Source organism: Pipistrellus kuhlii, unplaced genomic scaffold (assembly GCF_014108245.1).
Source record: "Pipistrellus kuhlii isolate mPipKuh1 unplaced genomic scaffold, mPipKuh1.p scaffold_m20_p_48, whole genome shotgun sequence".
NCBI classification, from domain to species: Eukaryota; Metazoa; Chordata; class Mammalia; order Chiroptera; family Vespertilionidae; genus Pipistrellus; species Pipistrellus kuhlii.
The window spans coordinates 1,182,189-1,196,166 of record NW_023425549.1 but is presented as its reverse complement, the minus strand read 5'-3'; the positions used below and the strand labels follow the sequence as shown (position 1 = coordinate 1,196,166).

The 13,978-nt window shown below is 62.2% G+C and overlaps 2 protein-coding genes across 2 annotated transcripts; both read left to right on the top strand.

The window, feature by feature from the left end:
- Positions 1-1,182: 1,182 nt before the first annotated feature.
- Positions 1,183-7,771, top strand: MAPK3 (mitogen-activated protein kinase 3). The gene is made up of 9 exons (XM_036412953.2): positions 1,183-1,390; positions 2,311-2,493; positions 4,602-4,791; positions 4,980-5,096; positions 5,280-5,394; positions 5,784-5,915; positions 6,015-6,124; positions 6,213-6,367; positions 7,195-7,771. The coding sequence occupies exons 1-8, from the start codon at positions 1,221-1,223 to the stop codon at positions 6,333-6,335; spliced, it is 1,140 nt and encodes a 379-aa protein (XP_036268846.1). The 5' UTR covers positions 1,183-1,220; the 3' UTR covers positions 6,336-6,367; positions 7,195-7,771.
- Positions 7,772-8,197: 426 nt separating this feature from the next.
- GDPD3 (glycerophosphodiester phosphodiesterase domain containing 3) lies at positions 8,198-13,765 on the top strand. Its single transcript, XM_045572500.1, has 10 exons — positions 8,198-8,558; positions 8,805-8,847; positions 9,053-9,188; positions 9,265-9,310; positions 9,455-9,573; positions 9,656-9,745; positions 10,070-10,203; positions 11,672-11,731; positions 11,834-11,885; positions 13,574-13,765. Exons 1-10 carry the CDS (start codon positions 8,213-8,215, stop codon positions 13,700-13,702), a joined length of 1,155 nt encoding a protein of 384 aa, XP_045428456.1. The 5' UTR covers positions 8,198-8,212; the 3' UTR covers positions 13,703-13,765.
- Positions 13,766-13,978: the final 213 nt, after the last annotated feature.

Sequence of the window (13,978 nt, the reverse complement as noted above, 5' to 3'; positions counted from 1 at the left end):
TGTTGAGTCCCAGCCGGTTTGGCTCAGTGGATAGTGTTGGCCTGCAAACTGAAAGGTCCCAGGTTCAACTCCGGTCAAGGGCGCATGCCCGGTTGTGGGTTCTATTCCCAGGGAGGGACTTACAGGAGGCAGCCGACCCACCATGATGCTCTTTCATCATGGATGTTTCTAGCTCTCTCTCCCTCTTCCTTCCTCTCTGAAATCAATAAAAAAATATATTTAAAAAAAGAAGAAGATATCATGTTGAGTCTCAGCTCCCCAGCTCCCCCATCTGCAAACCCTGAGAACAAGACAGGCTCGGCCCCACTCTGACCCCGAGTGGAGGAGCTGTCTGAAGAAACTGAAGTGGTCAAATAAGTGCGCTGCCAAGTCTGGTACAGAGCCAAAAGGTGCTGACCCTAAGGGGCCTGGGGGGGGGGGAGAGGAGGGGGGGGTAAAAGAGAGGATGGGGGAGACTTGGGGTGTGAACACACCACACGACAGACCGCTGATGTATACTATAGGATTGTACCCTGAAATCTACGTAATTGTAACCAATGTCACCCCGATAAATTCAACAAAAGAGACATGCTGACAGGATTTCAGTTTTGCAAACTCCAGTGACCACAGAAGTGTAGCCTGTTTTGCTGTGTTTGAGAGAAGCCTCGTGGTGTGGACTGAGCAAACCCGGCCACCCTGCAGGCAGCGTCCGGCCTCTCCCCCTCCCGGGCCCGGAGCGGCGGGCTGGGGGTGTCCTCTCCCCCTCCGGGCCCGGAGCGGCGGGCTGGGGGTGTCCTCTCCCCCTCCCGGGCCCGGAGCGGCGGGCTGGGGGTGTCCTCTCCCCGTCCCGGGCCCGGAGCGGCGGGCTGGGGGTGTCCTCGGCCTCTCCCCCTCCGGGCCCGGAGCGGCGGGCTGGGGGTGTCCTCGGCCTCTCCCCCTCCGGGCCCGGAGCGGCGGGCTGGGGGTGTCCTCGGCCTCTCCCCCTCCCGGAGCGGCGGGCTGGGGGTGTCCTCGGCCTCTCCCCCTCCCGGGCCCGGAGCGGCGGGCTGCGCGGGGCGGGGCGCCAGCGGCCGGGCAGCCGCCGGGGAAGCGCCGCGCGCGCCCGGGGCCACGTGACGGCGGGGCCGGCCGCGCGCTCCGGGCCCGGCGGGAAGGGGCGGGGCGGGCGGGGCGGGCGGGGCGCGGGGACCGGGCGGCGGCAGGGGCGGGGCGGCGCGGCGGCGGCGGAGGGAGGAGTGGAGATGGCGGCGGCGGCGGCTCCGGGGGGCGGGGGCGGGGAGCCCCGGGGAGCCGAGGGGGTCGGCCCGGGGGGCGCGGGGGACGTGGAGGTGGTGAAGGGGCAGCCGTTCGACGTGGGCCCGCGCTACTCGCAGCTGCAGTACATCGGCGAGGGCGCCTACGGCATGGTCAGGTGAGGGGGCCGGAGGGGTGCGGCGGGGCGGGGTGCGGGGTGCAGGCCGGGGTCCTGGGTGCTGGGTGCTCGGTGCTCTGCGCCTGGCGATCCGGGGCGCGGCCGGGCAGGGGGCGCCCCGGGAGGGGCCTGGGGTGCGTGCGTCCGAGGAGGGGCTCGGAGCCTGGACCGGCCTTTCCGTGGCGAAGGGCGGGGACCTGGGTGTGGGGAGCTGCGGGGACCGGGCACCCTGTGGGCGCGGGTGAGGGAGGAGAACGGGGTCTCGGGACGGTGCCCCCGGAGTGCAGAGGGAGTGAGGATCCTGGGGAGGATGCCTGGGGTCCCCGGGGGACCGCCCGGAGCTGGGGAAGCCGAGCAGCCAGGACTGGGGTGCTGGGGCTGGTCCAGGGCGCCTCCTGCAACTTCCAGGAGGGGCTTCGGTCCCCCCTCCCTCGGTGGGTGCTGGGCTTTGTTCATCTGGGACGGCCTGCTGCCCGGGTGGGTACCTTGCCCATCAGTCGCCCTGACAGCCGTGCCTGCCTCACCCCTTCCCTGCAGCCCCTCCTGTGACTCCCCCTTCTCCCGGTGTTTGCCTCACTGTCTGTCCTCCACTGGCTCCCAGCCCCGGCCCTGGCCTGGCCTGGGGAGCCCATCCCTGGGAGGGGGGCCTCTCGCATGGAGAGGGTAGCGGAGAGGGGAAGTCTGTGAGCGGTCAGTCTCTTCCTCTCTTTGTGAAGCCGCCGGAGGGCTGCCTGGCTGGCCCCCAGCTCTCTCCCTGGAGATCCCAGGCCTCCGGCAGGAAGGAACCAGCATTGTTTACCACTGGGCCGGAGCCCTCTCCCGCTCCCGCCCTGCCCTGCCCTGCCCTGGCCTGGGTGGGGCCCGCGGGCCTGGACTCCCCTCTGCGCGACCACACCAACACCACCTCTCCGGCCCCTCAGCTCAGCCTATGACCACGTCCGCAAGACACGTGTGGCCATCAAGAAAATCAGCCCCTTCGAGCACCAGACCTACTGCCAGCGCACGCTGCGGGAGATCCAGATCCTGCTGCGCTTCCGCCACGAGAATGTCATCGGCATCCGGGACATCCTCCGGGCGCCCACGCTGGATGCCATGAGGGATGTGTATCCTTCACCTTGGCCTCGGAGCTGGGCTGGGAGAACACGGGGCTTCTTTCTGTTTCCTTCTTCCCTGTCGCCCTCCAGAGCAAACCCAGAGAGAAACCTGGCGGGAAGGCGGCCACAGGGGGCCGGAGGCTGGGCGGCCTCAGGGGAGCCTGGCCTGCTGCAGCCGGGCCGTGTGTCCGAGGACATGTCCACTCCCTCTGCCTCTGGGGGGTCTGGGCAAGATGGCCTCTACAGGCCTTTGTCTCCTGATACACAGAGGTGTGTCAGGATCCAGCCTCTGCCCCCAGCCAGTTCTTGGTTAACAGCCGGTTCTTTCCCCTCAGAGGGAGGCCAGCAGGCGAGGAGAAAGCGGCCCCTTTTCGAGGGCCTGCTCTGAGTCAGGCGCAGTGCATGCCCAGGGCTTTCCCGTTTCTAACTCTACCTCCCAACTGCCCGATGAGCTGGGTCTCAGCTCCCTTTCGTGCATCGATGAGGAAATTGAGGCTCAGAAAGCCTCTGCCACTGCCTCTGCCCCTCCCCCAGAGAAACGCCGTCCTTTCTCCAGACTTCCTGCCGGGAGGGCCCCGCCCGTCACCTGTGGCCTTGCACCTTGCCCAGGGCCCAGCCCGGCCTTCGTCGCCCTCCCCCATGTCACTTTCCTGGTTAGCTGTCCACTTCCTGCCTGGCCCTGCTGTTAGCAGCTTCTGCTACCCATCACCTCTCCCCCACTCACCCACCCCCAGGCAGTCCCAGTTCTCCACCCAAGCGGGGGATCATGCCTGCAGGCCCCCACCGCAGACTGCGGCTGGAAGCCTCCGCACTCCCCCCAGCTCGCCGTGTGACCTTCAGCATCTTCATCGATAAAACAGGGCTGGCCCATACATCCCCAGGGGCCCTTTGAGGCTGATGCTAAAAGATAGTCCTTCTTCTTGTAGAGACAAGCCAAGAGGCGTTTATGTATGTATGTATGCATGCATGCATGCAAGTTTAATCTTAAAACCTATAAGGACACGTACTCCCCTATCTTCTGATGCACGGCCACGCACCGAGTAGGAGCGTGCTGCTGGCTTTCTCCTCATTTGTCTTGAACACACTATCGCCGTAAGGTAGGCATTTCTTTTTAAGAAACATTTATTGCATGCCAGATGGTATTCGCACATTATCTCATGTAACCCCTCTCAACAGCCATGTGGCTCAGGCATTTCTCATAGCAACACGAGTCCTTGTTTGCTGAGCACTCACCGTGTGCCAAGCACCGGGCTGGCTTCTTCACAGGGGTCATCTCATCTCATTGTCACACCCACTCAGAAAGAACCATTCTCCTGCTTTTCAGATGAGGAAATAGAGGTGCGGACAGGTTGAGGTGGTAAAACCACTAGCAGATTAACCCCAAAGCTGCTGTTCTTTTTTGTTTCTTGAAAGATATATATTTTTTGACAGAACCAGTTTGGCTCAGTGGACAGAGCGTCAGCCTTCGGACTGAAGTGTCCCGGGTTAGATTCCGGTCAGGGGCATGTACCTTGGTTGCGGGCACATCCCCAGTGGGGAGTGTGCAGAAGGCAGCTGATCAATGTTTCTGATTCTCTGTCCCTCTCTCTTCCTCTCTATGAAAAGTCAGTAAAGTATATTAAAAAAAAAAAAAAAAAAAAAGATGTATTTTTATTGATTTCAGAGAGGAAGGGAGAGGGAGAGAGAGATAGAAACACCAATGATGACAGAGAATCATTGCTTGGCGGCCTCCTGCACACCCCACACTAAGGACCAAGCCCACAACCTAGGCGTGTGCCCTTGACCAGAATCGAACCCAGGACCCTTCAGTCCATAGGCCAACACCCTATCCACTGAGCCAAACTGGCCAGGGCCAGAGCTGCTGCTCTTAACTGGAGTTCTCCTGCCTCCTGCAGAACCGAAGTGCTTTGCTCAGGGTCACCAGCTGAGACGCAGCAGAGGCCCCAAGCCCAATGCTGAGCCAGGGCCCTGCCCAGCTTGTGAGAGGGGTTGGCAGATCTGTTGAGTCTTAGGGGTGCCAGCTGGAGGGGGTGCGAAGCCTGGCCACCAGAGCTCGTTCTTCTTAACCACGTGCCTCCTGCTGCCCCCACCCGCGGGGCCTCCCATACCACCCTCAGCTACATCGTGCAGGACCTGATGGAGACAGACCTGTACAAGTTGCTCAAAAGCCAGCAGCTGAGCAACGACCACGTCTGCTACTTCCTCTACCAGATCCTGCGGGGCCTCAAGTACATCCACTCGGCCAATGTGCTGCACCGGGACTTAAAGCCCTCCAACCTGCTCATCAACACCACCTGCGACCTTAAGGTCAGGGCTGGGGTGCCCGCTCCTCCTCCCCCCCCCAGGGCCTGGGCTTCCGTCTGACCGCTGGCCCCCTGGGGTAGGCGGGCACTGCAGGCAGAGGGAGCCGCAGGGGCAGGGAGGGGCATGGCGAAATGGCTGCTTGGGCGTGGAGACCTTGAGCACCACGCTTAGCAGCCGGGGTTGGATTCCAGATCTGCGATTTTGGCCTGGCCCGGATCGCGGACCCTGAGCATGACCACACCGGCTTCCTGACAGAATACGTGGCCACGCGCTGGTACCGGGCCCCAGAGATCATGCTTAACTCCAAGGTAGGGGGCCCACCCACCCCCAAAGGGAAAGGCCAGGTCCCAGAAAGCCCTGGAGCCACCTCTGAGCCAGGCAGTGACCCCCTGGTCCTTGGGATCTGGGAAGAGGGGGGGGGGGAGGTTGGCCCAGACAACAGGGCCCTGGTGAGGCTGGCCCGGGACCCACCACTTTCTCCCCGTCCCCAGGGCTACACCAAGTCCATCGACATCTGGTCTGTGGGCTGCATTCTGGCTGAAATGCTCTCCAACCGGCCCATCTTCCCTGGCAAGCACTACCTGGACCAGCTCAACCACATTCTGGGTGAGGGGCCTGGCCCGCCACATGGCAGTGAGATTAGCCTGCTGGAAGGGAGATTTCTCTTGGGTCAGGGTCGGGAGTCTGGGAGTCGGATCAGGAGTACCACCACCGTAGGAGCCTCTACTACAGCATCGCACAGGATTTCAGTGACGGATAAATACTATCCCGTTAACACCCGGGGAGAGCAGGGCCGCGGCCCACGCGTAGGAAGCGCTGGAGCTGAGATCTGAACTGAGGGCTGCCCGAGTCCAGACCCCCTGCTCCACCATCACAGCGTTGGCTGGAGATAACTGTCAGGCATGGGATGGGTTGGTGGGAGCTCCTGTTCTTGGCTCCTCCTGCTCCCAGAGGGGAGAGAAGGTCTCTCACCAGGTCACCTGCCCTGCCCACAGGCATCCTGGGCTCCCCATCCCTCGAGGACCTGAACTGCATCATCAACATGAAGGCCCGGAACTACCTGCAGTCTCTGCCTTCCAAGACCAAGGTGGGCTGGGCCAAGCTGTTCCCCAAGTCCGACTCCAAAGGTGAGGGGGACATGCGGCTGACGGGGGGTAAAGGCGGGTGCGTGAGCCCGGCAGCTACCCTAGCCTTCCCTTTGACCCCCGGTTCCTGCCCTTCCTTAGCCCTTGACCTGCTGGACCGGATGTTGACCTTTAACCCCAACAAACGGATCACCGTGGAAGAAGCGCTGGCGCACCCCTACTTGGAGCAGTACTACGACCCGACAGACGAGGTGGGTCAGCCGCCGGCAGGCCTGGGGGTGAGTGGTGGGTGGGCATCCCTCGGTCTCCGGCCTGAGCCTCGCATCCCTGCCACCCCAGCCGGTGGCCGAGGAACCTTTCACCTTTGACATGGAGCTGGATGACCTGCCCAAGGAGCGGCTGAAGGAGCTCATATTCCAGGAGACAGCCCGCTTCCAGCCTGGCGTGCTGGAGGCCACCTAACCTGCACAGACGCCTCTGCTCCCCGGGGCTGGGTGAGTGCGCCCCGCCGCCCACACGCTGATTCACCCCGAGACCAGGGTGCCTACCAAACATCCGGTGCAGTCAAAGCTCGCTCATGCCCATGGTCCATGTGTACCGAGCAGCAGGAGGGCCAGAGACTGCCCAGGCCGCAGGCCTGTGGTCTGCCAGGCTTCACGCCCCTCCTTCTCCCCCGCCCCCCCGCCCCAAGTGTCTCCCATCAGCCAACACCCTGCTGCCTCCAGCCCCAGGGGTCCCTGAGGGCCCCTCGCACCATCTGAGGACCCTGGCCAGGTTCTGCCCCTCCCAGATGGACAGAGAGGCAGGTGGGGCCGCAGTTGCTTTGGGAGGAGCTGGCAGGTCTCAGCTGACCCAGATACCAGGCTTTCTCACACCTGGCACCCAGGTCAGCAGTTCACCCACCTTCGGGGGACTCTCACCCACACCTCTCTTCCCTCCTTCGTCACCTCCGGTCTTTCTGCCAGCTGGAACCCGAGGGAGGGCGGGCAGACACACCTGCGCTCAAACCCTGGCTCTGACACGTAGTAAGAGCTGTGTAAGGTGTTGTGCAAGGCACCCCACTTCTGCAGCTCCGTTTCCTGGGGACCGCCCTGATAATGAGAGCAAACAGGGAGCACCGCGCATTATTCTAGATGTTTCTGGGTAGGAGCTCATGGCATCCTCACAGCAGGGCCGTGAGACCGGCACTCCTGTTCCCCGCGATGAGGAAACAGGCACGTCTCCCTCGGCTGTCAGGACGGAATGAAACGGGGTGAGGTCAGAGCTCCGGCAGGGGCTCTCCCGGTGCTAATGGTTCCTCTCCTGCTGCCTTTTCGTTTAGGCCCTGCCTCCTGTCTGCCCTCCCCTGCTGGACTGTTAGAAAACGGACCCTGAGCCCAGCCCGGACCCCCGCAGCCCAGGTCGGGGCACAGGGCGGGCCTGGCCATCTTCCCTCGCTTCGCTCAGGCCTCCTGCTTCCCGCAGGCCAAGGCACCCCCCCTCCCTCTCCCCTCCTCCAGGACCTGTGGCTCAGGTGGCCCCAAAGCAAATCCCCCTCGGCAGCTCTGCCTTCTCCCCCGGCTCCCCCAGTCTCCGGCGGCTCCAGAATCGAAGGCCTCTGGAGCCCTGTGACCTCCGGAGGGACGGTGGGGTTAGGGCACACTGAGTCGGGACTCAGGGCCAGCCATGCCCCACTCGCCTCACTCAAACCCCACCTCTTTCCCCTCAAGGAACATTCCTAAGGCTCAAGGGCTAGTATCCTTGAGGAGCAGGGCCCTGCCCAAGCCCCCTGCCCCCGAGCTGCCACCTCTAACTCCTGCTGCTTCTGTGTGTGGTGAGGAGAAGTGGAGGCGGGGCCGGAGCCCGAGCCTGCCCGCCTGTGCCTGTGTCTAATATATAAATACAGAGATGTGTCTATGACGGCCCCGGCTCTGTCTGTGTTTGCCCACGCGTGTCCCTCGCCTCTGAGGACGGGCACTCCCGCCAGCCGCCTCCCGCGGTGGCTGTACCCAGCTCTGGCCCCGAGGGCTCCCCCATGGCCAGGGCTGGAGAGGGGAGTGTGAGAAGCTCCGCCTCCTGGACAGAGGGGCATCCATTTCCCCCTTAGCCGCCGTCCTCTCCCCTCTCCGACGTCTTCCTGACCAGCTGGGGCGATCGGGGGTGACTCCGGCACCCCACACCCCCCTGGATCTTCTAGAATGGCAAGGGATGGTACCCCCAGCCATGTGCCCAATGGTAGGGGGATAAGGGGGTGATAGCAGCCGTGTGGGGGAACCTGGCTCCCCAGGGCTGTCGAGCAGAGAGGGCGCTGGGATCTGTGAGGGTCCGGGGGGTGAGGGCCAGGGCCACTTGGCCTCGCCATGCACCTGAGCTCCATCCAGCTGGGCCCTGCAGCCTGGCTCTGGGCCAGCAGCAGGCTGAGCAAGTCGCAGGGGCGTGGTGGTGACCAGTGGAGGAATCAGCCTACATTAGCCAGGCAGTCGCAAGGCGGCACAGTTCACTGGCGACAGCTGAGCCGGCGACAGCTGAGCCGGTGGCAGCCGGATCGGAGCCAGGAGGCCACGACCATGAGCTCCGTGCTGTACTATGCCCTGCCCGCCCTGGGCAGCTACACCTTGCTCTCCATCTTCCTCCTTCGCCGGCCGCGCCTGCTGCACCCGCCCCGGGCTCCGGCCTTCCGCCCCCGCCTGGGGGCTCACCGGGGAGGTGAGCCCGGGGAGGGGGGGGTGTGGGCCTCTGAGGGTGCACTAGGGAGAGCCAAGGTGGACAGCAGAGGGGGGAGGGCTAAGGGGCCAGATGTCAGAAAGAGGGCAGCCCGAGGAGGAGGAGGGCAGATGGCGGGGCGATGTGGGACGAGGAAAGAGGCTGCCCACCTGGGCTGATGGGTGACGAGACAGGGCCAGGGGAGAGGACAGGGCCCAGCCCCAGGACCCACCGCGCTGCCCCACACAGGGTCGGGAGAGAGGCTGGAGAACACCATGGAGGCCATGGAGAAGTGAGTGCGCCCGCCCTCCCCCTCCCCCCCGCTGAGCTGCGAGGCTGTGCCCCCTGGTGCCCAGGGTGCCGCGCGCTTCCTCACCTGGGTGACTGGAGCCCCGGAGGCATCGCGCCGCCCGCACAGCCCGCTTCCACTTGCCCCGCGCTCCCCTGGACCTCCCCGCCACCCTGTGCCCACGGCCCACTGACCTTTGCGCCCTCAGCGCCATGGCCCAGCGCTCGGACCTCCTGGAGCTGGACTGTCAGCTGACCCGGGATGGCGTGGTGGTGGTGTCGCACGACGAGAACCTGTCCCGCCAGTCAGGCGTGAACAGGGATGTGAGCAGCCTAGCGTTTGAGGTGGGCCTTGCCCTAGCCCCCCCTTACCCAGAGAGCCCCCACATGCCCTCCTGGTGACATGCCCCTGCCCCCTCAGGAGCTGCCCCTCTACAAGGAGGAGCTGGAGGTTTACTTCTCGCCGGGTAAGAGCACGGTGTGAGCCCGGGGCTGGGCCAGCGAGCGGGGTCAGGGCCCCAGCCTCTGCCCTCTCTTCTCCTCCGGCACCTGCCCCCTTCCCTGGGTTCCCGCCCGCCAAGCCTCCTCTGGCCTCTCCCGTCACCCCGCAGGCCACTTTGCACACGGGTCGGACAGGCAGATGGTGCGTCTGGAGGACATTTTCCAGAGGTTCCCTCGGGTGCCCGTGAGTGTGGAGGTCAAAGAGGAAAACGAGCAGCTCATTCACAAGGTGGCGCTGTGGGCAGGGCGGGGAGGGCCCGGCCTGGGAGAGGCCCGACTCACTCCCTTCCATCTCCTCCCTCCCCCTGCAGATAGCCAGCCTGGTGAGGCACTTTGACCGCAATGAAATCACCATCTGGGCCTCGGAGAAGAGCTCGATCATGAAGAAGTGCAAGGCCGCGGTGAGTCCCTTTCCCTCCGGCTCCTGCAGCCCCTCCTCCCAGCGGCTGGAGCCCGCCCCTCCTGCCGGCCTAGGCTAGTGGGCGGCCTGGGGGTTCTGGGGGACTTGGAGAGGTGAGCTGTGGAGGAAGTATGTGGCCAAGCCAGGTCCTGCTGCTGGCACAGGGAGGCTGCATTTAGGCCCTGAGTGCTGGGCCGAGATGTGGCTTTGATCCCGCAGATAATAGGGTTTCTTGATGTTCCAAAGCTATGTCCCCTGCAGCCCAAACCTCTCTGCTTCCCCCGGAGCAGACTGACTGCTCTCACCCCCTCTCCTTGCCTCCCAGAACCCCGATATGCCACTCTCCTTCACGAGATGGCGCGCCATCCGGCTGTTGCTGCTGTACTACCTGGGGCTGCTGCCCTTCATCCCCATCCCTGAGAAGTTCCTCCTGTGCTTCCTGCCCACCATCATCAACAGGTGCCCACAGGGTCCCCCTGCCCCTCTCCACCCTCCCCCAGGCTGCCAGCTGCTTCTGTCCTTGGGAAAACACCCCACCCCCCATCCCAAGCCCCATTTTGTGGGGTCCCCGGCCGCCTTCCGGGTAACCCCCACAGTACTTTAAGACAAGGGTTCTCACAGCGTTCATGAATACCAAGAGGACCGGGAACCCTGTGAAATTCTATGCAAATGCACTAGGCTGTAGGTGTGGATGGGGCTTTGGAACAAAAGGTTCATGTACTCGTCCATTCACCCAACTGGTATTTATCGAATGCCTGCTCTGTTCCAGGTGCAGCCACACTAGTAATCAAGCAGGGTGGGTGGGGCAAGGCCCTCCATTTACTGTCCTGGCTCAGAGACACGTGTTAATGACAGCATCACTCTGATCCTCAAAAGGAAAAGCAAGTGTTTTCCTGGGGGGGAAACAAGGATTAACAAAGTAACATCTGGGGAAAGGATGGGGAATTCGGATACTCCGCCAGCTCTGGGGCCCCGCCCCCTGCTGTTGGAGAGCTTTCCCGCCTGGCCCAGTGCTGTCTGCTGCCCCCTGTTGTCATGAGAAGCTCCCAGCCAGCCCCCACAATCCTTTGCTACAAAGACATCTTTATACGACAGAACTCTGTGTGTAGCGTTTTTATACAGATGGACAGTGTTTCCACATCCCTCAGTTAGCTGAGCTGTACTCTGCAGCACCCCGGGGGGTACAGGAGTCATGACCCCACAGAACATGGGGAATCTGAGGCTCAGAGCTTCTGTAACTTGCCCGAGGTGATCCAGCTAGAAGTCCAGAGCCTGGCTTGCCCCGGGTCCGACTCCAAAGCCTGGGAAGGGCCTCGAGGGCCGCCCCAGGAGTGGGACAAGCAGGGCGAGCAGCCGGCCCATCAGACGCTGTCTGTGCTCAGGAGGCTGTCAGGCCCAGCGGGGAGGACCCCAGACTGTGTGTCCAGCGTGGGATTCAAGCTGGGTTTCAGGCCTGGCCCCACCAGACTTGCAGGTGACCTCGGGCAAGTTAATAAAAGTCTCCAAGACTTAGTTTCCCTTCTGAAAAGCTGAGGGGTGGGCACACCCTCAACGCATGGAGTCAAGGAGGCAGGAGGAGGCTCTCGCTGAACAAAGGGTGAATTGTCTGTCTGGGCAACTGCAAAGGTTCTTTTTATTATGATTATTTTGTATTTCAGAGAGGAAGGGAGAGAGAGAAACATCAATGATGAGAATCACTGATCAGCTGCCTCCTGCACGCCCCCTACTGGGGATCGAGGCCATAACCCGGGGAATGTGCCCTTGACCGGAATTGAACCCGGGACCCTTCAAAAAAGTCCACAGAGCCAAACTGGCCAGGGCTGCAAAGGTCCTCTCAGAGGGGGCAGGTTTCACTGGTCAGGGATCACGACCACCCCCAGTCTCCACCCCGTGACGGAGTGACCCATGGACCCCCCCTTCTCCGCAGGACCTACTTCCCGTTCTCCTCCTCTGCGCTGAACCGGCTGTCAGCCACGGTTACTAAATGGTAGGTGGGCCAGAAGGCTGGGTGGAGTGTCCCGGAGACCTGCCTCTGCCCTTCTCCTCAGTCCCCCCATCTTGACCTTTGCCCCCCCCCCGCCCCCCACAGGCTCATCATGAGGAAAAGTCTGATCCAACACCTGGAGCAGCGAGGAGTGCAGGTGAGGCTTCTCTGGCACAGCTCCGGTCACCGCTCTGCCCTGACCAGCTGGCGCCCTGGGCAGGTCACCCTCAGAGCCTCGGTGTCCTCACTGTAAACGGGCTAATGACAGAGTTGGCTCCTCTGGATGTGCACCTGGTACTTAGCAAGCGCTTGGTAAGCGCTGGCCATTCTGGTGATGTGCCGAGCTACCCTGACCCCCGAGGAAGGGCTGGGCACAGGCCACCTCCTCCCGCTCCCAAGCTCCCGCTCTGACCAGGTCATTTAATTGGCAAACCTCTGCTGAGCATATATCCCGGACACCATGGCACTGAGTGGGGCGTTTACCGGGCAAAGCTGGGAACGGAAGCAGGCCATCACCATCACAGGGAAGGAAAAGGGAAGGCAGAAAGGGAGGGTGCGGTGGCCTGTGGGGTCAGAGGCCTCGGGGAGCAGAGAGGCGCTGGCTCGGGGGCGGACAAGGAGAGCACAGGCGGGAGGCCCTGTGGGAAGGCCCAGGGGAGCTAGAGGCTGGCAGTCTGAGAGACAGAGGGCCACTGTGGCAGCCTGGAAGCCAGCCTGGAGGAAGCGGCACCAGGGAGGCTGGAGAAGGCAGGCAGCTGAAGGACCTCAAGCCAGGGACCTCCGCAAGGAGCCTGGGCTTCTGCCCAAAGGGAGGGGAAGCTTTGGAGGGAAGAGACCATTGAGATTTGCTGAGGGAGGGCCCCCGTGGGAGCAGTCTCAGGAGGAGGCAGATGCTGTCACGGTCAGGATTTGGGCTCATGTGCTAACAGTGGGGATGGGTGGAAGAGTGGAGTCACAGACAAGCCACTGACTAGATGGAGGCAGTGAGGATGAGCCCTCCCACTCCTTGGCGCTTCACTGCGACGCAAGGAGGCTGGACCTCACTGCTCAGCAGCCACATCAGGAACCCAGGGGCCCAGTGGCTTGCCCAGGGCACAGATCCTGGTCTCCCCCATGTCAGTGCCCAAGGGAGAGGACTCGGCAGGCAGGGAAGGGAGAGCAGCAGTGGGCGCGGGCAGGCTGGCGGGGCGGCCTGCTGGTACACAGCCCACAGCTGGCCTCCGTGGTGTGCCTGCTGCCTCGGCCGATTTCTGGTTGCCCACGTGAAGTCGCTGAACGGAGCTGGGAAGAGAAGGGAGGAGAACATAGTTGCAGACTATTTCCACTGGGCACATTGGACAGTCATAAATCCTCTCCCGGACATAGGGGGAAGTAAGAAGGAGGAAGTGATCCGTTTTTAGATTTTATTGCCTTTAATACTATTTACAGAGTTGCAAGTTTATACAGTTAATATTTAACAATGGCTGTGTTCCAAACCAATTTTAAAAACTTCTGAAAATTGCCGAAACCGGTTTGGCTCAATGGATAGCGCGTCAGCTTGGGGACTGAAAGGTCCCGGGTTCGATTCCAGTCAAGGGCATGTATGTTGGTTGTGGGCATATCCCCAGTAGGGGGTGTGCAAGAGGCAGCTGATTGATGACTCTCTCTCATTGATGTTTCTAACTCTCTCTCTCCCTTCCTCTCTGTACAAAATCAATAAAATATATTAAAAAACAAAACAAAAAAAAATTCTGAAAATGGAACCACTGGGAGGCCTGCATCGAGGGGAGCGCTGACCAGCTGGGTGCGGGGGCGTTCCAGGCCAAGCTGTGGAAAAGCCCCTTCTTTCCTCCCCTCCCCCCTCAGGTGGTATTCTGGTGCCTGAACGAAGAGGCGGATTTTGAAGCGGCCTACGGCCTGGGGGCCACCGGCGTCATGACCGATTACCCCACAGCCCTGCGGCACTACCTGGACAGCCACCGCGCGGCAGCCTAAGTCCCCTAAGCCGGAGGCCCTTGCCCTCCACGTTTCTCCTTCCCAATAAATATTTTATTTTTAGTCAAGACTTTCCGCATTCTTTTTAGAGGGTGGAGGGTGTCTGGGTGTCAGAGATCCTAGAAAACTCTAAAGATGGCAGCCTAAGGCTGGAGTCTGAGACCCGAACTGGCCTGACCCACTGGTTCCGCCACATTCCGGAGCCAGAGCGATGCCACTCCCTGTGCCAGCCTGGCCTCCACTCTCCTCAGGAATGTCCCTTTGGAGCCACAGAGA

Coding starts and splice junctions, on each gene's coding strand:
- MAPK3 (XM_036412953.2), top strand. CDS start 1,221: ATGGCGGCGGCGGCGGCTCCGGGGGGCGGGGGCGGGGAGCCCCGGGGA. Junction 5,395..5,783: donor CCAGCTCAACCACATTCTGG/GTGAGGGGCCTG, acceptor CCCTGCCCACAG/GCATCCTGGGCTCCCCATCC. Junction 5,916..6,014: donor CCCCAAGTCCGACTCCAAAG/GTGAGGGGGACA, acceptor GCCCTTCCTTAG/CCCTTGACCTGCTGGACCGG.
- GDPD3 (XM_045572500.1), top strand. CDS start 8,213: ATGCACCTGAGCTCCATCCAGCTGGGCCCTGCAGCCTGGCTCTGGGCC. Junction 8,848..9,052: donor ACCATGGAGGCCATGGAGAA/GTGAGTGCGCCC, acceptor TTGCGCCCTCAG/CGCCATGGCCCAGCGCTCGG. Junction 10,204..11,671: donor CTGCCCACCATCATCAACAG/GTGCCCACAGGG, acceptor CCTTCTCCGCAG/GACCTACTTCCCGTTCTCCT.